The sequence below is a fragment of the Aplidium turbinatum genome, chromosome 16 (genome assembly GCF_918807975.1).
Source record: "Aplidium turbinatum chromosome 16, kaAplTurb1.1, whole genome shotgun sequence".
NCBI lineage: Eukaryota > Metazoa > Chordata > Ascidiacea > Aplousobranchia > Polyclinidae > Aplidium > Aplidium turbinatum.
In genome coordinates, this window is record NC_137487.1 from 17,354,366 (window position 1) to 17,379,341 (window position 24,976).

A 24,976-nucleotide genomic window follows, 5' to 3' on the forward strand; every position below is an offset into this window, starting at 1 on the left:
AAAAAAGACTAAGACCACGTGGACAAAGGGTCTCCGAACGCCAAGACTTGTGACCTCTGCGGGTAGAAAACAGGCCAAATTTTCTACAGTCGGTCTGATACCAGCACCACACAGCCACGCACAGAACATTTCAATCTTTGCCTGCAAATTGGCCTACACAGTATTTCTGAAGTTATAAAATCGAACTGCTGATGGATAACAATATTAAAATCATTCTATCATTCTAGTCTACCATTTTTTCGCAACTAATCCCGACTATGACTTTGTAAGCCTTAAGATTAACCAACTGTTCAACAATTGTTACTCCAGCACAACAACTCCACAGCGTTCTCATCACTGGAGAGTAGCAGAGGTTTCAATTTATTGGTCCTTCCAATTTCTAGCAGAGATGTTTTGTTTGTCAGCTATGCTGAACAGGATTTGAGGGGCTGGTTCGATTGATTGTCTAAATTTTAGCCGACCGAGAGAGTGCAAGAGGGCAAAGGCCTTTGAGTAAGGAGATAATTAGGCTTTAGTGCTAGTTAACCGAGAAACAGAGTGGCTTCTATCTTTGAAATGAAACAAAATTCAGCAGGTTAAATTCCAGAAGGAATATGAAGGTTGTCCGATGGTCCAAGACACAGACGTCCAGTGGACAGGGCGCCGTTGAGGATAGTGTCGAGTGAGCACTGCTGCACCAAACTGGCGCACAATACTCTGTTGAGAAATAAAAGGGCCAAGGCGGCGGTATGCAATGTATCAACTCTTGCTTTTCCGGCTGAAAGCTTTCAAACGCTTCAGTAATGCAATGCGAGATGACAGCTTCTTTTTAATCACTTGAACCCAGTACCAAGGAGGAAACAATAACTACAAGTCTTATATCTAATTCGTTTGCTGATAATTGCCACTTGTATTCATAGCAAACGTCTTGCAAAACATGATCTAAACTACAATATATCTTACTACTGGTCATTTTGAATATTAAGAGCGACTTGCTGCAGCTTCTTAGGCAGCTTAAATGTTGGATTGAAACTGAGGAATTCTTGTGGTTCTGTGCTTCCAAATCCGATCGCTGTGGCCGGTACTCTCGATCTGGCTTCATTTGGATTGATGATATTTCCTGCAAATATAAATGTCACTACAAATTTGATTTTCAATCTACAAATACAATTTTGGTAAAGAGGTTACTTTCTTCAGCCACAGACATATACAACCAAGCAACCACACGGCATTTAACATAATGTTAAATGCCGTGTGGTTGCTTGGTTGTATATGTCTGTGGCAATCTACAAATTGTTAACATCAATTTTCAAATTTCTTCATGAAAACTAACGTGCCGATTCCATGTTATCAGAACTTTTCGGGTATAATTGTATTTTATTTTATCTGACCTACGTCATGCACTACGTCATCTACGTCACGCACTACGTTAGCTGCTTAAATCTTTAATCTTTTTGTCCACGGACATCAGGATTTTTGGAAAGTGTATTATATATTTGCTTCGTGCGGCGCATCAACAGTTCAACACATCAAAGTATTCCAGACTCTACACGGAACAATGACTAACTATGCCAACATTCTTTTAAACATACTGTTGTTGTCAATAAATGTTCAATTGAAATTGCCACGTCGGACAAACTACAGCAAGATAGAAATCAGTCAAGAAGTTGGATTAACTATTTCCTAATGCTTTCAACTTTACAATTAGGGGAAAGGAAGGTAATTTGATACGGAAGGTAATTTGATACACCCCCCCTACAGAAATGTGCAAAAAATATTAGTCAAAAATATTGTTATTAGGTGGAAGATCTGTGAAAATAATGCCTACAAAAATTGCACCATGCAGCTAACTCGTGTTTTTGTGGCATAAATTTGTAAAAGTGTGTTTTTTGAGTATTTTCGTAAATTTTTTAACTCATGATTATTTCCGTCTGGAAAATTAAAGAAAAGTTCCTGAAAGATGAAACCAAACTCATTTGACAGTTCATTGATAAGGCTTCAAGGGCATGTCACGTTTTTTCTGCAATGTGCATCCAAGCATCCAAAAATCAGAATTTTATAATTTTTTTTGAAAAAGGTAAATTGATACAGTATATTAAATTCTTTTTTGTGACTGTAATAAATGTTATTATTGATTTAGTTGATTTAAACAAGTTGTTCTTTATTAACTAGACCTGCTACTTTGGGAAACAACTATTATATAGGTGGTTACATGAGTAGGTGCTCACTGCCTACCTACAATCCCTCCTCGGTCTGCCTGAATCATACTTGCAATTGTTTCTTGTTGTTTTTTGATTTATTGAGCGCGAGTTGGGATAAAAACCTGATTTTGTATAAACTTACAATGGCTTTAACACGACAACTTAAATCCGTGGTACACATTCATTTCTCTAGCTTGCTTTTTTTGATAATGAAATGAAACTCAACACACAATGGCAAATACTCTCCAGAAACCACGGCTCCCGGCACGCGGCAAATGCGACAATCAGAAATTAAACGTCTTGGTCAGAAGGCGCGCCACGTAACGTATAACAGTGAAAGAACGCAAATTCAACGTTGCTTAATTCAACCAACCAAGTTACAAATTTCATCACAATTTCAATTCTAATCAAGAGGGCAATCGACCCGCCGGAACATTGCGGCCCCTAATTATGGCACATAATTAAATAAAGGTTGAAGTAGAAGGGTCGATTCCCGACATGCAATACACAGAAAGTATGTACATTAAAACTACACAAAAACGGTGATTATCTTTTGATAGCAGTGCAAGGCACTTGGACACCCTGGCCACAATGGCCTGGCGAATACTTACACGATTAACGATTAATATCTACGTTAGCTTCATGAGACACACATAGTAGCAAACAACTCAGACGCACTACACAGTACCTAACTAGCTACTTATAATGACGCAAATTACTGAGATCGCTTGCGAATACTTACACGGTTAGCATTTACATCATTTGCATGAAACACACAATAGCAAACAAATCAAATGCATTACACAGTAGGCCTAACTAACTAGCTACTTATAACGAGGCCGATGACTGAGATTGCTGTAGAGCATACGTTACTAAGACATGTTGTTGAGTTACGCATATTGGAGTCCTGCGGATGACACATAGAAATACGCAGGTTAATAACAGATTTGCGCGGTACATATCTACAATACACTACAAATTTAAATGAAAGGCAAGGGTGGTACAGATGCCTCGACGACACCAGCTAACAACAGACCAGGGCGTGGCCGGGTCCTGAACGCAGTCAAGCATTCCCCACAGGAGCAACGCACGATATATCCCTTAGGACCAGGTCCACTTTGACCTCACCCGATGCCTCATCCACCACTGAGACTGCCACCCTGACGCGCCTGACAATCGGTTTTCCTTTTCTAATTTGGGGGATGATCTCATGGACTCTCCCCAGACGGTACCTTCCTCTCTTAGTTATATCTTCTGGAGAACCAACCACCACTAATTGGCCAGGCTGTAGGTTTTCCACCAAACTGGCCCACTTTTTTCTACCCTGCAGGGAAGGTAAATAGAAAGAGATCCATTTCTCCCAGAAACTGTGAGATAGAGCCAGGTTGTACCTATAGTCTCTCCGTAACTCATCTCGGTCATGAGGATTTCCTACTGATGAAAATGGGCTCAAGAATGGGTTAAGGAGGGCGGCTGGGGTGATAACAGTAGAATCCTTAGGGTCATCACAGACAGGGACTAAAGGTCTTTCGTTGACTATTCTTGTGGCACTACCAGTAAATGTAAGAAGTTCAACAAAGTTGGGTTTCCGTGATGAGTTCCCAATAACGTGGGAAAAGGCAATTTTGAATTGCTTGACCATTGCTTCCCAGGCCCCTCCCTGGGCCGGGGCATACGGAGGAATGAACTCCCAGTTAATTCCCTTTTTTCGCAAAGAAGTTTGAATTTCAGAAGACTCCAAAATTTCTGGTAGTCTTTTAGCTGCCGCTTGAAATGTGGTCCCGTTATCTGAGTACATGTTACGTATAGATCCACGCAAGTCTACAAATCTGGTAAATGCTAAAACAAATTCACTGTAAGATAGTGACGTCACAAGTTCCACATGGATTGCTCTACTCGCAAGACAGGTAAATAACAATCCCCATGCTTTCTTTTGGCTTCTTCCTTCCACAAACGTCATTGGACCAAAATAATCTACGCCACTGTTGAAGAAGGGTTTGTTATAGGCCGTGGTTCGTGGTAATGGTAGATCCGACATAAGCTGCCTGATAGGCTTTGCTTTCTCTAAGGCACATGGAGCGCAGTCATGCAAATAGTGTTTCACCGAGGAATTACCGTTTGCAATCCAAAAACGTTGACGAGTAGATAACAGTGTCTGTTGCACACCACAGTGATAGCTATCACAATGAGCGTCAAGGACAACTAGCCGTGTCAATGCGTGCCTCGAAGGCAAAATAAGAGGATGCTTCGCATCGACAGTTATTTCGGGAGACTTACTCAATCGACCTTCAATACGAAGTCTCCCCCGTGTGTCCACACAAGGACGATACTTTTTTAGAGAGCGCAACTCCTTCAGGCACTGTTTATCAGCGCCAGCTTCGCTCGAAGCAAGACGTTTTGTTACCACATCGATCGACTCCGGCAGGCCGTCACAACTTAACAAATCTCTATACACTACTTTTTGTACGTAAGAAACAACCCTATTTAAAGCGTCCTCAAGATAGGATGCATTTAACTTTGGTTTTACATACCCATGTTTCTTGCATTTGGATACAATGAACTCCGTGAAAGCTACAAGATAGGCGGCTCTTTTTTTCAACACGTACAAAGTAGGTGCGGTTTCGATCATCTTGCTAATGGAGCCAGCAGTTGCATTTTCACTTACCGTTATCGCCGGCGACAGTTCCATTTTACGAATAGCAGCATCTGCTCCATTCACCGTTGGGACCTCGCCCTCCTGCATGAGAAAAGATGGACCGCTCAACCACATCTCTCTGGAACCTGTTTTGGTGATGGCATTCGGTCTGGTTCCAACGTCTGCCGAGTTGAGATGTGTCGGACAAAAATGCCATTCTCTCACCTCTGACAAGAGTAAAATACGATTTAACCTACGAGTAACAAACTTGCATAATCGTAAATCAGGATTTCTGATCCACTGAAGGACAGTATTCGAGTCACACCAGAAATGTTTTCTAAGATCAGGCAGGTGTAGTGCATTAGCTGCCTGGTTTAACAGTTCCGTAGTATTAAGCGCGGCTACAAGCTCCTTTCTGGCAATCGGCCATGCACTTTGATGCTTGAGGACAACCCTACTTTTGCCAAAAACGAAGGATACGCAAGGGACTCCGTTACACAGCCTACGTATATACACAACGGAAGCAAAGGAGTGATTGGAGGCATCACTGAATCCATGTAACTGATATACGATATCATCGTCTGCACAACACGGCTCTGTGTTTACAAAATACCATCTAGGTATGGAAAATTCTTTTAGTAAATCTAATGAATGAATCCACGACTTCCAATCTTTTATGTAGCTTTGTGGCACTTCGGTGTCCCAATCGAGGCCTTCAATAGCCAAACGCTGCAGAATTAACTTAGCTTTAAGGAAGAATGGAGCGCCGAACCCTAGTGGATCGAAATTTTGGCCAAGTTGGCTTAACATTGAGCGACGTGTGTACTTCTCTAAAGGTTGGAGAGAGCACTTAATGAAGAATGAATCTGACTCGGTTTGCCACACACAACCTAGAGTTTTTGCTACTGGTAAGTCTGTGTCGTCTTTTTCGAGGTCGACATCGCGAAAGGAGGAAGCCAGCATCTCTTTTTTAAAGTCCGACAAAACATCCAACGCCCCTTTGTTGGCACTCCATTTCACCAAACTAAAGCCTCGGCTATCGAACAAGTCAATGGCTTGTTTAGCAATCTCACTGACCTCATCAAGGCTATTTCCAGAGAATATCAGATCGTCCATATACAGGCCTCGAAATTCGTTTTTGTTGACGGCGGACAAACGTGTCCGGTCTGAGCAGCTATCTCGGCGGACAAATTAAGTCTCACGGCGGACACACCAGTTTTAACGTCGATCGTCATACTTAATCCCTTTATCTTGATAAATCTTCGCCATTTGAGAACCATAGCTACGGTTTAGGCTTTTTAAAATTTCAGCGAAGTTACTCTGAAAGGCTTTCATCAGACCAACAACGTGCACTTGACGCCGTGTAGCTACTAAATATGATGATGATGATTGTTAAAAATTTGAATTCTATGGACTTATTGTGTCTGATGCAAATAAATAATAACAAAATAATACGCCGCATAACTGATTAACTTCCACCGAATGAGGTCGTGTGGCTTCTTACGTCACAATGCTCTGGGTACGAGTCCGAAAACTTTCTATTTTTGAGAACTATGGCTACGGTTGAGAAGGCTTTTTAAAATTTCAGCGAAGTCACTCTGAAAGGCTTTCATCAGACCAACGACCTGCGCTTGAAGAGTCAAAGCGCCGTGTAGCTGCTTGATACGCCGCATAACTGATTAACTTCCGCCGAACAAGGTCGTGTGGTTTCTTGCGTCACAATGCTCTGGGCACGAGTCGGAAAACTCTAACGCGTAACGCTACTATTTTCTGATGTGCAAAGTTTCACTATAGGCTTTTTTCTTTAGGTTTATTTTTACGTGTCATGTGAGCGAAAGTGACGAAAAGAATAAACAAAACATTAGAAAAAGCACAATTATTTTTCCCCTCTCCATGATGCGGTCGCCTTTTCAAAATAGTATCAGTATTCCACGAGACCACGGCAGGCTCGCAGTTATAATCAGCGCAATCAAGGCCATCCAAACATATGCGCATGATGAGAGCTTCAATAGCATCGATCTTCAAAGACGTGCGCCAATCTCCACGAGATCAGTGCTTGTCGTTAAGATACGTGATACCGAGATCTATTCCGTGTCTTTTCTCCAGACCGGCTAGTTGAGGGAAAAACGTAAATGCGAGCTCTTCTTTAGCGATGAAATATGCGATTTCAAACAACCTCTTTTGATTTTTTTCGTTGTCACTCATATTGTTGATGGCCTTGATGAGCGGAAATTGATGGCTTGGGGTAAACGATGTGTTGTGATCTTTGACAAAGTTAATCCTTACATTCGTTGTTCCTTTAATATATGCGTTTATCACCACTAAATTTCCTAGTAGTAGGTTTATCGCCCTCATTCTCACTTTCAGAATTTTCCCTGGGCCTTTTCTTTCTAACTGTAATACCAAAACTTAAGTTTTGCTGCATCTTGCTGTAGTAGCCTACTCTTATAATCTAACTTTGTAACCAACCTTGCCTTATCAATATTACTCGGAGATCAAAGCCAGACATTGTGACATAAGACTTGAACTAAGTTGCGCGTGATTAGTGTAGAAGTACCGGTACTCCCATCGATTCTTAGCGAAGAATTCACCTTTGTTACGCTGATTCAATGTCATCAATTGTTGAAGCAACGTAAAATTCGAAAGTTTTTCTGCTTGAATGGAAGCTAAAAGATACAGTATTAACTTTTTCTAGATGCGCGCTTGGAATGCGATAATTTCGCATTCCCAGCGCAAATTATATTCTTGCAACAGTTGTTCGTGCTATGTAATGACGATTTGTATCGCTAGTTTCTGCGATATTTCTCGGCGGACAAATATGACCGATCTAGAGGGTACTTCCCGCGGACATCACATGCTGTGACGGCGGACATGTCCGCCGTGAATTTCGAGGCCTGATATACATATTTTTTCGAATGGCACGCAGGGTCAGGTCACTGGCTCCAGTGGGGTTTTGTTCAATCATCTTTTGAATGGCTAAGCAGGCGACGTATGGACTGCTGTTAATTCCCCAAGGGTGTACACAAAATCTAAACGGAATTACTTTGCCCTTTTCGATATCATTATTCTCAAACCACAGCAAACGGAACAAGTCGCGTTGTTCCATTGGTAATTGAATCTGGAAGAAGCACTTGGTTAGGTCTGCCATTAGGCCAAACTTTCCCAATCTAAAGCGAGCCAGAACTTGTGTTAAAGGGTTTAATATGTCTGGGCCCGACAAAATCACATCATTAACACACCTACCCTTAAACTCAGATTTGCCGTCATATACCACTCGCTTTTTTGCTTGGGATGTCACAAAATATGGTAAGTACCACACACATGCTGATGAGTCATCGTCTTTTACCGGCTCAATGTACTCACTGGACTGCATTTCAGTCATCGTTTCTACTAAGAATATTCGAACATCAAATTGCTTTAAAGCCTTTCGTCGTAAGCTCAGAACACGGTCAAAAGCCAAAGAGTGGTTATCCGGTAATTCAAAGTCGGTTTTTAAAGGTACGGGCATTTCAAATCTCCCATCTTCAACTTTCATTTGCGTCTCAACAAATTTTTGTGCTATGACATCATTGCGGGACAGTTCTATCGTTTCATCTGTTAGGGTTAAATCCTTTATTACATGTTTTAAACGACTGATTTCAATCTCCTGCGCATCAAAACTGTCAAGACTAAGTGACTCCTCAGCGACGTTACCATTAATGGCAACACGACGTACTTTAGAATCACCAGAGATCATAGAACCTCGACCTCCACTAGCCAGCCAGCCCAGTGGGGTTAAAATAGCATGGGGCTCTTCCCGAGTCATGCCAACACATTCTTCTAATACTCGCATCAAGTAAGCATGGTCATTCCCGATTAGAATATCGACCGACATTTTGTTAGGTAACGAAATCAATTCAACATTATCGAAATGTGAAAACCTATTTAAGTCTTGATGCTGCGGCAATGTTTCGACATGGTCACTCCAAGGTGCATTTACCACTGCTTCCACATCACCATACAGTTCGTCAGTAACTAAGGATTGGATATTAAATTTAACCAGATCAGAGTGTATTTCTTGTTTGCCTGCTAGAGTGTCCATGCGGAAGGATACATTATCCGTGGCTTTTAGATACAATTCTTTAGCCAATCGGCTTGAAACAAATGTGAGCTGAGAGCCTGGGTCGTGTTGACAGTAAACCAGAGTGGTCTCTCCATTAGATGGGTTTATGACCCGCGCAGCCGTGACACGATTAAACACTGCCCTCTTATGAGCGATGCTTACGCTACGATTAGTGACGGCAGGTGCCGTTCTAAGATCATTGCCATTGCCCGATGTTCCTTGAGGATTCACATAGGCGTCGTGCAGTAGATAATAGTGCTTAAATCGGAAATGTTCGCCGCAGCGCCTACAATTACATGATTGGGTGCAGTTTTTTGCTTCGTGTCCTAGACGTAGGCAGTTTAGACAACGACCAGTCGTGGCGATGACATCTCGGCGTCGCGACGGCGTCAAGTTTAGGAACTCAGGACAATTGGGTAGTCTGTGACGCTCTTGCTTATTCCTACTCTCACAATAGATACAAAGTATGTCCTTCCTCGTACCCTCAAAAGAGCGGCTACCAAACGTTTCTTCTCGGCTCCCAGAACAAAAGCCAGACCCGCGACTGCTACCTTGGGTGACATTTCTGACAGGCTGTGCTGAGGTTTGACGAATACGCATAATGTGATTATCACTTGCCGACCGTTTTGTATCTTTTCTAGCAACGACTTCCTCCATTAAGCGTATGGCGAAGTCCGTAGAGCGACACGTCTCTTCGCAATTTACGAAATCCATTAGGCTTTGGAAGCTTGGTTCCTCGGTGCTACCATATTGCTCTTTCAGATAGTACAAAAAGTCTTTCTTCGCATATCCAGGTAATCGACCTGCTAAGTCTAGTACAAAACGTCCTTCTAGCTGATGACGCTGGTTATACGCTCTAGCGATGAGGGTACACTGAGCCAGCTCGTCTTTGAATTCCTTTATTGAGGATGATGACATCCCAGATAATTTATTGCCATGCCGTATCCGCCGAATCTCCGGCTCCGCGAGAAATCCGCCTCTAACACCAAAGCGCTGGGACAAGCGATCCAGCGACATATCGATCCTTTCCTTTTTGCTCCAACCAGAAGTATCCGATGCTAAGTTTGAGATGGTTTGCGCGGCGCTACGTACGCAGGCTGCCTGTAGCAAAGTCAGCCGATTTCCCTCAAATGGGCAACTCTCCATTAGTGATTCAATACGGTTTTTAAAAAATATAAATGGCATGTTGTTGCCGTCATAGTTGATCAATGCGGCCCTGTCATAGAAAGTGCGACAATTATGATATTTATAGAACCAGTTTTGTTGATCCTCAGCACCTCTGTTTGCATTAAGCCCTGGCGGGGATGTCATAACATGTCTAGTTTCACGGCCATCATCTTTAACTAGTGGTGAATTACATCTCTCACCTTTAAGATCTTTCCTTACAGTTAAGGGGCATGTTTGTGACGGTTTCACAACCTTCTCTCTATAAAAATCACGTTGATAATCATAATGAGGTTCTCTTTCAGCGGCCCCATGGGTCCCCCCGGGCGGTTTTGCCAAAAAATTATCTTTAGTCCACGTTCTATACTTGTTTGTGAGGGCGTTTCCTGGAAAGAGCTTTCTTAGGGGAGTTTCTCTATGTGGCGGTTCCATTAAATTCTCCTGTTTAGCCTGGCTCTGTTTAGGTTGGGCATCTATGCTAGCGGCCCCATGAATGTCATGGGATCTCCCAGGCGGATTGATAATGTCAGCGTCCCACCTCTGGACCTTTTCTATCGCTGTAGGGATGTAGTCGGTGACTCCGAGACTACTGGCCGTAGGCCGTCGTTGCCCGCGCTCCGACCCTTGGTCCGATCCACATTGTGAAAACAAGTCAAGCTTACTTTGCCTTGCTCTCAGTTCGGCTGCCTTGATCTGCATTTCAATTTCGGCTCTGGCTTCGGCTTCCTCTGCTTTGGCTTTGTTCACCCGCAGCTGTTTTTTCCACCGCAACTTTTCCATTTCGAGCCGGATTTCAATCTCTTCTTCTTTTGAACAGCGCGAGCGACTACTCGAGGCACTGGTGGTTGATTTTCCTTTTATTGTACCTAATTTTGTATCTACCTTGGAGATTTGCTTCTGTTTTATAGTACGTCTCAATTCCTCAATCTCTGACCTGACCTGTTCTGTAGCTTCAGATATCATAGTGCTATCCTTTAGTTTATTCGCAAGTTCTAACAGTTCTCCAAAGTTGCCCTCTAACTCCGCCATATCAACCAAGGCCCGCTCTAGCGACGCTTCATCATGTACCATGGGGAGACCTCTCCTTAATTCTCCAACCCCCTGCAGCACCTCTCTTTTTTTGTGTCTGACGTCCCTGAGCACAGCTTCTGCACTGGAATCAGCATGGGTAAGGCTGCCATGAACCCCCTGAGGATACACCTGCCCAACGCCCGGGTGTTCCGCCGCACCACCCCCAGACGCAGCGCCCCCTGTCCCACTGCCAACGGGAAACGCACGAGACACCGGATGGACACCGTCACCTTCCATTTATTAATTTAAAAGAATTTACACTACTGTATACTATAGCCTACACACAGTAATAGCGACACACGTAACGTAATTGGACAGCGTAACCAACATTAATTAGGGACTTACCGCTCGCTGAGTTACGGTGACACAAGCCTCTTGACAAACAATACAGTAATTTAAACAAATTAATATACACAATTAGGCTACAGTAGAGTTCCAGTTTACAGCACAATCAAAGTTTATTAAAGTCCTTTCGTTGCAGGGAAGTGCTGACCACCCCTTCAGAAGTCTTCCTTGGTTGAAATTTAAATTTGTTAGTCTTTAAGTTAGTCCTTTAGTTCTTGTTCTTTCAATTCTGTCAATTTTGTTAGTTCTTTTAATTCTTTTATTTCGTTATTTAGATACTTTATAGTTCTTTACTTCAGTTGTCCAATTATCAGGTTTTTATTTTTGGTTACATGAGTAGGTGCTCACTGCCTACCTACAATCCCTCCTCGGTCTGCCTGAATCATACTTGCAATTGTTTCTTGTTGTTTTTTGATTTATTGAGCGCGAGTTGGGATAAAAACCTGATTTTGTATAAACTTACAATGGCTTTAACACGACAACTTAAATCCGTGGTACACATTCATTTCTCTAGCTTGCTTTTTTTGATAATGAAATGAAACTCAACACACAATGGCAAATACTCTCCAGAAACCACGGCTCCCGGCACGCGGCAAATGCGACAATCAGAAATTAAACGTCTTGGTCAGAAGGCGCGCCACGTAACGTATAACAGTGAAAGAACGCAAATTCAACGTTGCTTAATTCAACCAACCAAGTTACAAATTTCATCACAATTTCAATTCTAATCAAGAGGGCAATCGACCCGCCGGAACAATAGGCTTTCGTAGGCCTACACGCTATCTGCTGTCAAAAAATGAGAACAGCGCAAAGCACCTCCCCTTGAATAAGAACTCCAGCCAATCATCCTTCCCATGTCCATCCCGCTGCAGAAGCTTCGCCGCACACATAGGTCTCAACAGTCATCCTTGCACCCAAGCACGCCAACCACATATTAAATTTTCATTTATTGCTTTGCTGTCAAAGGGGATTTCTGTGTTAGTTTTACTGTATCAAATTACCTTCCGGGTGTATCAATTTACCTTCCGTGGAAGGTAAATTGATACACTTGAGTGACATTTTTAAAATTTCAATTAAAAAAAATGTAACAAACATAGAACCGTGAAAATGCTTTTAAAAAGTGTGTAAAGGATCAGACTTTCATTTCAGCTTAAAATCAATAGTTTGTGTCACGTAATTTTCAGTTAACAGGCAAAAACGTTAAAAGTGTATCAAATTACCTTCCCTTCCCCTAAACTTTTACGTCCGCTTAAAAATTGATAGAACACTAGGTACCGTACAAGATGCAGCATTGCAAATCAGTAAATCACACGTATGGACCAACTCTGTAAATTATCCTCATTAGTTGTGATTTGCCGAAGTTACTATAAATTGTTATTTTAAGAGTCTCATTCAGGTCAGCAGTTGTGAATTGAGCAAATAGCAGTTGAACAAGTGACAACTGAACTGGCAACACTTGAGCAAGTGGCTGAAGTTGAAAAATAATGAAACTGAGCAAGCCAAAACTTGGCATGTCACAAGTTAGCAAATTCAATTTAGCAAGCGATGACCAAGCAAGTCCGACGTGAGTACGTAACTCTCGTTTGCTGACAGTAGCTGAAATTGTAGTTGTAAAAGTTTCTGAATTGAAGCACTTGCTGAGTCGTCGCATGCTGAGTGATCTGACGACCTTATTTTACTGCTCACATTTACAGACATTATTACCTTCAATTCTACATTTTGTCTCCTCAGATAGATTTCCACCAATTAACCCGTTCCTTTTCAAATATTCATTAACACATGTATCTTCCATACAAGGCAGGCATATGGGTCTCACATACCCCGAAAATTGTATGATATTGTGACCATCTACTATAGGAACAAACTTAGATCCTTGTTGGCGGTATGGTTGTCCGACACGAATCTAAAACATAAGCTCAGTTTCAACTTTTTTTTAAAATGTACAAAAGGAAAAAATGAAAGGCAAACATTAATTTGGCATACGTTAATTTTCAATAGATTTAAAGATACTTCGTGATTTTGAATTTTAACTTACTACACAAACTAATGAATACGCCATTATCACTGGAGATCAATTGAAACAGTTTTGATAAACCAAATTGATAAACTTGCAGACTGTGGAACAATCTGAATACTAAATTATTTCCAAAGACAAAGAAACTCATGGATGCATCCACAATCAGTTAAAAGTCGAATCGTTCTAACACGACAAGATGGCCGCATAATATAAATTGAAACAGTTTTGATAAACCGAAATCTCAAAGTTGCGTCAAATAAAGTTAAACTAAGCTTGTAATAATTTCTCACAATCAAAAGCTTAAAGCATTACCAGTGCAATGTCGTAATCAAAGGTCATGGCATCAGATGACTCATGCACAATTATATCCGCCGACTGGAACACTTGAACGTAGAAGGGTAAACGGTCGGTTTGGAGGGTGGGCAGCTCTCCTATTCCTAAAGTACCAAAAGTATGCTCACAAAAATAAAAGTTATTTACTATTGTCTATTGACGTGTAGCGCCTGCGGCTTTTCTTATGTTTCCTTGCTTCTTATTGCCGTTGTGAAATCTGTGTTTGTTAAGAATTTGAAACGCTGGCTGGAATATGGGGATTTCCTTAAGAATTTATACCAAATGCTTGTTTATTACAAATAGAATGAATTGAGCTGATTTAGAACATAAAAAATAAACTACAACTATAGCTAAACTGGCACCATGCCTCCCAAGAAAAGAATCCGTCGTGAACTGATAATAACTCACCATAATTGACTGACAAAACCATACTCATGTTGCTTTGAACGCTAGACGGTTGATTTAAAGAAAACTCAGTGCTCCAAGCTATGCAGCATACGGCAGGTGCATAGCGCTAAAACGACGTAGCTACGTACACTAGCGTACGCAGGGGGGGGGGGGCTATTGGGCCATGCCCCCCCCCCCCTTAAAAATTCTTAGTAGTTAACGACGTAGATTAAGGCATTTAATATGTTTTGGATTGCACTGTCAAAGCAATTAACAATGTTGTTTTATAGACTAAGCCAATGTGAAATACATGGCCCAATCTACCTACCCCACCCCAGGTATGCCAATGTAGCATAGCCTATTATAATATTATAGCAATGCCAAAAACGTATCACATTTACCGTATTACCGAAAAAAACATGATCTTATTCTATTGCTATGCCACCAGACAGCACGATTTTACAGGAATATTCATACCCACATTTTTGTTGAAAATGCTCTCAGAATGCACCAAATTCAAAGTAATTTTTCAAAATTGTTTGGGGGAGGCCCCCCCAAACCCCCCGCCGCTGAATGTCGTCCTCGGAAAAAAGGCCGTCGGGCTTCGCCCGCCGGCCATCAAAACCACCCCATTTCAAAATTCCTGGCTACGCTACTGATGCCAGTAACCTATCGGCTATTATTAGCAAATGGGCGTTTTTAAACTTTTTTTGTTTCGATTCAAAACATTCAAAACCATTTTCAATGCCCCCCCCCCCCCCCCCCTTGAGAAAATCCTGCGTACGCCACTGGCTACGTATATGTGTATTAAACCTTACCAAACGGTATAATTTCTTAATGAAATGCCCAAATTCTAGCCAGCGTTTCAAATTCCCAACATGCACAGGTTTCACAACGGCAATAAGACGCAAGAAAACATATGAAAAGCTGCAGCCGCTACAGACGCTATACCGAATTCGAACATATGTAGAGCCACTCACTGCCGTGGCGACACGTACTGCATAGCAGCTGTTGTTGATGGGAATTGGCTTAGCAAAGGTTAGGAACTGGATGTTTTAAAAAGAGTGTAGATAATTAAATCATAATGATGGATGGTCATTTTATTTTTGTTTGGATGCGAAACGTACATAAAACAAAAACGTACAGTGTGCATCCAATGAGAGAGTGCGAAAGACCGTAGCCCTGAAGGCGTAGGAGGTCGTCGAGTTTGCACTCTCTCATTCAAACAGTTATACGAAAGAAAGTATTGCGTTTTTCAATAGCAAATTGACACAAAAAAGAAGGAAGAATAGAAAAAAACAAAACAAATACAGATACAGACGCAAGAACTTGAAAAAATAATAACAATGGACATAAAGTCAGGTAGTGGATGTCGTTTCTAAAACTCTTGATTATTGAAGAAGTGTTTTTTGCACATTTTACTGAAAAGTTTGTAGCCCTTTTTCATGTTTTTTTTTCTTCATATTTTGGGGTAAACTGTCCCATACCTGGATTCCCATGCATTTTAAACTTTTTTGAAATAATTGGGTATTTGCCTATCGAGTATAAAGCGAATTGGAGCTTGAGCGTCGGGTGTTATACGAATGTATAGCTGATACATGTGTAAAGTTTTGAAGTTTTTCGGTAGTTTGTTATTATAAAATTTGGACATAAAATTTGCTTCTTTCTAGTTTATAAGTGGAATTTACAGTTAGTATTTCATTTTCTTGATAGAGTGGCAGTAATTTTGTTTTCATTTCAAATGCTCGTGTAACGATTTTAATTATCTTATTTTGTCTAACTTGGATTCTAGTCAAGTATTTTGTGGGTGCGCATCCCCAGTTGATAATTCCATATTGTACGTGAGAGTGTACAATGCTATAATAAATACTGATGAAAACTTTTCTAGAAGTAAATTTTCTAAGTTTACTCAGTACGCCTGAAGAAGAGGATAATTTTTTCGAGCGACTATCAATGTGTTTTTTCCAGTTCAGTTTGTTATCTATTGTGATTCCTAAGTAGCGCGTGTGGTCAACTTCCTTAATTATGGTACCATTTAATTTAATTTGCATATCGGAGAGCTTAGTCTTTTTATTGTTAAAGAGTATGTAGTTAGTTTTACTCAAGTTGAGTGTCAACTGATTGTTATCAAGCCAAGTGTAGAGTGAGCATAAATGTTTGTTTATCATCGGCTGGAAGTTGCTGGTAGTTTTTTGAGCCAAATAAAGAACTGTGTCATCAGCATAGAGTAGAGTTTTCAAATTAGTTGCATCGGGAAGATCGTTTGTGTAAACTGAAAACAAAAAGGGGCCAAGTACACTGCCCTGAGGAACTCTAATAGTAATATTTGAGTGAGAAGAGTTGATTTCCCCGCCATGTACGTATTGCTGCCTATTGGTTAGATATGAATGAATAAGGTTTTTAACGTTTCCCCTTACATCATAATGATTCAACTTGTCGATTAAGATTTCGTGATTAACTGTATCGAATGCTTTTTTGAGATCTATAAACACAGAGCACACAGTGTGATTGTTGTTTAGTTCATTTATGATATCCTTATGGAAGTAAGTAATTGCAAAATTAGTTGAGTAGTTTTTGCGAAATCAAATTGCAAAGGGAAAAGGAGTTTATATTTTTCCAAGAAATTAGCCAAGCGTTTCTAAATGATTGTTTCAAATATTTTGTTGAAAGGCGATAAAATCGATACCGGTCTGTAATTCTGAGGTTCCTGCTCGGAGCCTGATTTATAGATAGGTATGACTTTGGCTATTTTCAAAGCTTCAGGATAGTGTCCACTAATCATACAGTTATTAAAGACTCGGGTAAGATAAGGAGCTATTAAGAGCTTGGAGCTCTTTATAACAGTCAAAGGAATGTCATCGTATCCTGGGGACGTGTTATGCTTGAGGTCATCAATTATATTTATTACTTCGTTATCATCTGTTGGTTGCAGGCTGGCGGAGGAAACAGGGCAAGACCGACCATTTTTTAGAGTATTTCTGTAATTTGTGCTTATTTGTTTACCTTTGGCTAATTTATGACCAATATTCACGAAATAGTTATTCCTTTCCTCGCAGATTTCTTCTGGTTTTTCTATAGTTGTGTGATTGTTGAGATTTTGGATGGTAATTCATTAGTTTTGTTTTTTATTTACGTATTATTTTGCTGATAATCTTCCAAGTATCTGAGGAACTCCTACCCAATTTGAATATTTCTTTGTAATAAGCCTTTTTCGCTTTAGTGTTTATACGAGTTAGTTTGTTACGAAATTGCTTATACTCACTGTGTATTGTGGGATCCTTATTTTTGAGAAATTTTCGAAAAAGTTTATTTTGCTTTTTGATAAGCTTCAAGATACGATTAGAAATTCAAGGTTTTCCTGATGAGGTATGTTGCTTAAGTGTTTGTTTAACTTTAGGAAAATGTAGGTTTGTTAAGATCATTTTAGCAATAAGCCATTCAATACTATTATTGCTTATTGCGGTTGGAGTTTGAAGGACAGAATCAAGATCAGCTAGATATTTTTCAAGCCTTTGTGTCGTGATTTTTCTAATCAGTGGCCTCGAATGCTCTTTATGTGATGCCGCAAAGTATGTTTTGACCATAATGGGCAAGCGATCTGATACGTCACTTGAAATTCCAAAGGTTTTTTTTTAATGGGCATGTAAACAGTTGGTGTAAATGTGATCGATCAATAATTGTGCGGGTAGTTGTAGTAATTCTATTTGGTATGTTCATTAGTTGTAACGCACCCGCAGCGGTAACTTCATCAAAGTAAAGTTTGAATTTATGGTTTTCATTACACTTTCCAAAGTCGATGTTGAAGTCACCTCGGATCAGATACTTCAGCTTAGGTTTGAATGATTTAATCAAATTAATAAAGCTTTCCTGAAAGCAGCTTATGTCGCTAGAAGGATGGCGGTAAATCGATCCGATGATAAAGAACTCATTGCTGGGCAACGAGATTTCAGCCCAGACGTCCTTGCAGTTTTTTAAATTAAGGTGGAGAGTGTCTAAGTTATTGAAAATTAATTTATTTGACAAGTAGATACCAGCTCCTCCTGCTTTTGTGCTGGAATTCACATTAATTAGTTCGTAGCCAGGAAGCCAAACGAGACTTTCAGTGCTATAGGGGTTAGTCGTGTTTCAGCCAAACAGAGTATATCTATTGGTTTTAAAATGTCAGAAAGGAATTCATCTAGTTTTTCTATGTTTTTATTTAGACTCACTATGTTAACATGACAAGCAGTTAGATCTGATGTCGTGTTAGTAAGTAATTCTTTTACGACACTGGTGGTTGTGTGTTTTTCACATACATTTCGATAGTTACTACTTAAGTCTTCATCTATTAATTCCATAAGCATACCGTTGTGACATTTCCAAAACAGTTAAAAACAGGTAAAATTAATAAGTAAAGAGAAGAGGAACAAATACACCCACCATCACAGCTTTTTCAGATCGTCTTCTTTGTTAATTATAATTGAATCGAATCCATCACTCTTTCTCACATATATCCGTCCATTTGTAGTCCAAACATATCGGTATTCTTTGCTTTTTGTTTGCAGAGCCAGAAAAGGCTCTTTCGTTGCTGTGTTAAATTTTCGTTGATGTACAGTTCTCTCATTCCTTCTATTGGGAATACTTGGTCTCGAGCAGCTTTGCGATTTTTATAGATGCGGTTGCGCACGTTGCGATTGCTGAAGCGCACAATGACCGCATGTGGTTTCGCATCATCCTTCTGTTGTAGGCGATGTGCTGCTATAATTTCATCTTCTTTTACTTCAACATCAAGCTTGCTGGCCAGTTAAATAACAATATTGCAAGTATCTTCATTTTTCCCCACAGGTATTCCGACAAACTCAAGATTTTGTCGTCTTTCGTATTGTTCTAGGTTATCTAATTTGATACATTCTTCGTTTGTTTTGGTTTCTAATTTCTTTGCACTAGTATTAAGCTTTTCAATTTCAGTTTCCTGTACCTTGTTTGATTTCACCACGGTCTCGTATTGTTTCTTCAACTCTTCATATTTATTGCAGAAAAAGTTTTGGCTGTTTTCTAGTTGATCAATTTCAGTTTTAAGTAGTAGGCCAAAACCTCTTCCTCGTGCTGTTGTACCAGTCTTGTCATTGCTTTATTTATCAATTCTTCCACTCTAGGCAAGCATTTTTCAATCAATTTATCTACACTGTCTTGAAAAAAACTGTTTGAGTCGTTTTCCCTTGCAGAAGCACCAGACTTTCTAGATTTCTCACTTGGCATTATGCTTGAAACCAGGGAGCAGAGAAAAAAAAACACGTCCGTTCAGTAGAACAACAGTTTTACAATATTGTTTTACTGTACAAGTTTTACAATGTTTTACAAGTTTTACAATCCAATTTTTACAGATGATAAAAAATTAATATATCAACGTACCCAGTGTTACTAAAAAACCTTTTTTCCAACGAGCATCGCTCTTATCTTGACTGTGGAATAACTGGGCAACCGTTAATATCCAGGCGGTATTGATCACGCTTCCGCCTCCAACTATACCATTATGCTTACCATACACCTGCAAAGAAGCAATGATAAACCCAATACAACTCTTTCTCCATAGTTCTGTTAAGAAACTCCAAAAGTAGATTGACATATTTGAAAAAAGTGAGGGCAGTTTGACAGTTGACATTAGACGAGTTTACTTGGTTTGGTTTTTCAATCTTTATCCTCGGACTGACAAAGCCTTGGTAGGTTATTCCTGGTATATTCGCATACCTGTATGTAGAGGCTCTTGACGCAGGACCGGTTACCGAGATTGGCAGAGTGAAGTTTCCGATTGTTGAAGTACTTACTGTTGTTTGTATTGTAGTTACGATTCAATGTAAAGTAAGTAGGCTAAACGTAAAATATACTTTCAAATATGTAGTAAGCGTCATTCAAAATAACACAAACTTTTACAAACTTTTAAATCTTAGCTTAAATGTCTAAGTTTCAAAACATTTTCATCAACAATTGTAAAGTAATCACGGCAAGTATCTGTTTCGACCGATTCTCACGTAACAGAAGAAGATCGTGGAACAGTTACTAAGCTATAGATTATATTATTATATTTCAAAAACCAGCGATCTACAGTATATCTTAACTTATAAAGAAAGAGGGTTCCACAGCGTCGCCAACATTATGTAAAACACTCAGGCCTGCTAGTCTAGCGACCACATCACATCGATGCATCTAATTCAAGGGTCTCAAACACGCGGCCCGCGGGCCGCATGCGGCCCTCGAGGACTTTTGGTGCGGCCCGCGATACACTTTTAAACTTTGAAATAATTCATAATCACAGTAGCCTACATATTTTTCTATATAAGAAGATAAAATGCTCAAAAAACCTGAAAATACCCATCAAACTTCAGACGACTTTTTAACACTACTGTAGCGCCATGCGTACGGGAAACTCGTATTGTTACATCTCAATCACATTGCTTATTCACTCATTGTGTCATAATTGCAATTGTAACTTTGGTACTTGCTGAAGTCAATTCTTCAACAGTTTAGTTTTTTCCGTAATTTTGAATGTTGATCGCAAGATTTTAGCTCTCCAAGTCCGTCGTTTCGTTTAGGCTACGTGTTTTTTGTTTTTCTTTTTTGTTTTTTTACGTTGGTGCTGTGTTTTCCATTTCTTTGTTCTTACTAATTTTTCTTGCGATCTAACGTTTTTGGTGTGTTCTTACTACTGTACAGTATCTTTTTTATTGCGTTTTCACCGTGTTATTTTGTTTATTGGTTTGTTTTGAATCTTTACCGTCGGACTGACAAAGCCTTGATTGGTTATTCCTGGTATAGTTTCGCAAACTTGTAAAGGCTTTTGACGCAGGCCCGGTTGCCGAGATTGGCAGAGTGAAGTTTTCCGATTGTTGAAGTGTTGTTGTCGGGAATTATTCCATCCATTAGGTGCCGCTGAATGGAGAGCACTTCTGAAATGTGTTGCTCAAGTGCACGCCCCGAGAGCCGAACCAGCGCCGCTTGATCTTAAGTGGAGCGCGTAACCACTGAGCTAACGGAGAGACAATTGACTTCGTATTGTGTGGTGCGGCCCTCGAGCCGATTTACAAGTGTTGATTGGGCCCTCAGAGCAGTTTGAGTTTGAGACCCTTGATCTAATTGATATAAGAACCGGCCAAACACGTTATGACGGAATCGGGGAATACTATAAGGTTACCGAATCACCGTAAGGTTGTGCCTACGTATTACCATTCTTGGTACATTGTCATAGAATTGGCTGCCGATGACAGTTTGTTTCTTATTGGCACAAACTTAGCTGGCTACTGGGAATTATTCAAAACAAAAACAATGGTTTCTGTAACATTAGCGAAATGGTTTCTAGGTTATGACTATCAAGTCTCAACAATTTATGTCTTCTATTCCATTGAAAAGGATCTAATCCTATCGATATTCAGTATGGTATTGGAAATAGTGTGTGCTTAACTTGACTCTATTATAAACTTACTAACTATACGAAAATTTAAAGTAGTATCAAGCAAGTAAAATAATCTGAGTTGACCTACCCGAAGAACTTCAAGACTTCGCCAAGATACCACGGCGTGCCAGGGCCAAGCTCCATTAGTAGCATTGGTACCGCCTATTGCTCTTCGAGCTCTCACAGAATTGGCTTTTCTACTTGAAGTATCACCAGCTACTCCGCATGTGTTGTAGTCTATAACATTTAGATAAATCAATATACCTCTAAAAAATAAAATAATATGTCAATACATACATTAGGCTAGATGTCTGATTACAATTTTAGCAACCGCGATTTGAATCAACGTAGTCGTTGGTTCGCAAACACTAACTCCTCGTCAAATTTCACAAACAACAAGATGAGCTGCACTGCTCTGCGATTTTGCAATATTTTGATAAAAACAAACTACTTTTGCTGAATCATGAGCACGTCGTTATGAATTAAAAGTGCTTGAAGTAGAAATAAAATTAAGAAAATTTAGAAAATTTTTAACTAGAAATAAAATTAAAGCATAGACAAGACCAACAAAATTATAAAATATCCTGCATTTGGTTTGATACACACTTAATAGCAAATCTTGGCTAAATTAATCTAAGCGCTTTGCATTTCACGACGCTTTCATCGTTTTAAAATTCTCTGGTGCTTTGCAAATTACTTCCATGGCATAGAGAAACGAAATGGCTGCGATTTCGAATTAAGGAAGAGAAAATAACTTTATGTCGAAATAAAACATTTTAATTTTTTCAATATGATTAATTCCACATCATCAACTTTCATTGCAACTAAGTCAAGGTGATCCATTTAACATTAAACAGCGAGGTCCCAATAAAGAGTGAAAGCTGTAGCCTACTGAACAGCAGATTTAGCACTAGTGAACAATACTCCGAGAAATTATGCGAGTGGTGTCCTTTGGCCGTTTGTAGCTCAGTCGTACATCAAACTGCCCCACCACGGCGCGCAGGAAGGGATAGATTTAGAAATTCTAATGCGACGTTTTGGCCAAGTTTCTATTTGTTTTACTTCTTCATTCTGTTGCTCTGGCTACATTGCTACAAAATTACGTCATCTTTAACTCTCTTAGTTTGGAGAAAAACATAAACGGTGATAAACAAAATGGATAGAAGTATGACGAGTGCCCGGTTGGTAAGGGCAAACTGCTTAACAACTTTGATCTTGCTTGTTGTGTAGCTTTCTATGTTGAGCTGCATGATGGTAGGGCACCTGAACTTGTCCATCGCCCCCTGCAACTGTGCCTATTAGAGGCTCTTTGTAGACAAGTTTCATTTCTCATCTGCTTGGATGCAGCTGTTACTCACAGGATGGAGCACGGAGAGCCACTTGTATGTTCATCAACAAAAATAGATCGATGACGTAAAACAATATCGTAACAAACAACAAAGCATCAAACAAAGTTGAAAATATCAACCCCAAATAAAGGGATTTGACCTTCCACCTCTGCTTCTCTTTGCGCACGTCACTAAGCAGCGACCCACACAGCGTCTGGGGATGTACGAAGCTTTTTATGTATTTACTGTCCGACCAATAATTCTATGAAACAGTCTAAAAATGAAAAAACATCTTGTATATTTTTGATGTTGTAACTGTCACGTGAAGTTCATTCAGCCTATTCTCTTATCAAAACGTTGGCAAACATCACAGTGTCGGTTTGAATGAAAGCAGATTGATCATAAAATGTAAAACGGAGAATCTTCTACAGAGCCTATAGAGAGAAATACAATTTGTAAAAACAACCAACAAGTAGAAGCTAAATCAAATAACGTCGGTCAGCGTTAAAAACCGTAAAAATAACCCCAAAATAAAACGAAATATTATGACAGGTGTCAATCGATAGACAGATTGCTTTGGGAGCCACACTCGCTATGTTAAGTAAAAATTCACCTATGCACTCAGGAATCTCTGTATCAGACCACAACGTTACTCCATTTCTTCTTTGACAAGTTATGGTGACACTTTTGGCTGATGTTGCAGCCATTCCGTAACCGTCCCTGCAGCGATATGTTACACTGGCACCAAGAGGAACAAATGCTTTTGAAGATGACACAGTGCTAAATTGAGAAGGACGAATCACTTCACAACGTGACTCTGTAAGTAACAAAATTGTGTTAAATTTTACTCCAGTTCAACCAAACTCTTAGACAAACGGTGCCCGGATCTGGTCCACATTTTTAGATAGTTTTGCTCAAAATTTGCATGTCATCGTACGTAAAACAAACCTCTGTTACAACTGTTACAATGTTGCCGTACATTGCCACAAAGTTGAACATGTTTTGAATGATGTTTCCTTTATAATTGGCTCTCACCCCTTTCAGTTATTGCATCCGGAGTTTCATAACGAAAAGGCAGTCTTATCCGTTTATTTTTTTTGATTTTGTTTATGTAGATTAGTTGTGTAATTTTAAGTTATGTAGAACATCAGTCAGCTGGTTACTTAATAAGGGCTAACATGAGTATAGCCGAAAACGTTTGTAACTTTTAGTTTATTTTCCTGTTATTATATTATGTTAAATGCCGTGTGGCTTGTTTTATTTGTCTTTTACTGACATTAAAAACACACCAAAGGTCAAAGCATTTTCTAACGAAGCAATTTTTCAACGGACACTGAATAGTTTTGTATCAATTTCCAAAGAAACAGGTAATCTGTTGTTTGTAGTGTGAGCTACAGGGCATTCGATACCAACACAGCATTGTTGGCTGCATGGCCACTAATTTTATAGAAAGATCTTACCTCTGCACTGTGGAGTTGTCTTGCTCCATTGCTTATTTGCCAAGCATCTAGCAAGCAAAGTCATCGAGGGTTGATCGACCATCTCATAACCACGGTTGCAGGAATAGGTTATGGCTCTACCTACAGGAAGGGAACTTGCTCGAGATGATACTGATCCAAATGCAGGTGGTTTTGGAACGATGCAACGAATTGCTATAAAACAAAATAAGAACTGAGACAGCTTTGCTTTAATTAATGTGCAAAATTTATAAGCACCTAAAAAAGTGAAGCAAAAGTCAAGCAATGAGCTGGAATAACTGCCTTCCATGCTCTTCCGATCAGAGAAAGATCAGATAAAAGGACTCCTAAAAGTGATAATAATCATAATGATTCAAGAACTCTGGTGAAACTAACTCAACTGATGCTTTCTGTTCTAATCCCTAAATATCTAATAATTTCTGACTGAGCTAAACCAATCACATCAAGAATTGTGCCCCCTCGTCGACCCCTTTTGATAACGCATCGCGGCCGACCAACATAGTATTGTCG

The 24,976-nt window shown here is 39.9% G+C and overlaps 1 protein-coding gene across 1 annotated transcript in view; it reads right to left on the bottom strand.

The window, feature by feature from the left end:
• The window catches only part of LOC145785985 (limulus clotting factor C-like), a 75,479-nt gene that overhangs the window by 19,735 nt on the left and 30,768 nt on the right, over positions 1 to 24,976 (bottom strand). The window contains exons 5-11 of the mRNA XM_082597678.1: positions 24,449 to 24,640; positions 23,602 to 23,805; positions 21,749 to 21,897; positions 19,626 to 19,761; positions 13,827 to 13,951; positions 13,202 to 13,400; positions 943 to 1,099 (exon numbers count right to left, since the gene is read on the bottom strand). Of these exons, the coding sequence (XP_082453804.1) occupies positions 943 to 1,099; positions 13,202 to 13,400; positions 13,827 to 13,951; positions 19,626 to 19,761; positions 21,749 to 21,897; positions 23,602 to 23,805; positions 24,449 to 24,640 (1,162 nt within the window). The remainder of the gene's footprint in view (positions 1 to 942; positions 1,100 to 13,201; positions 13,401 to 13,826; positions 13,952 to 19,625; positions 19,762 to 21,748; positions 21,898 to 23,601; positions 23,806 to 24,448; positions 24,641 to 24,976) is intronic.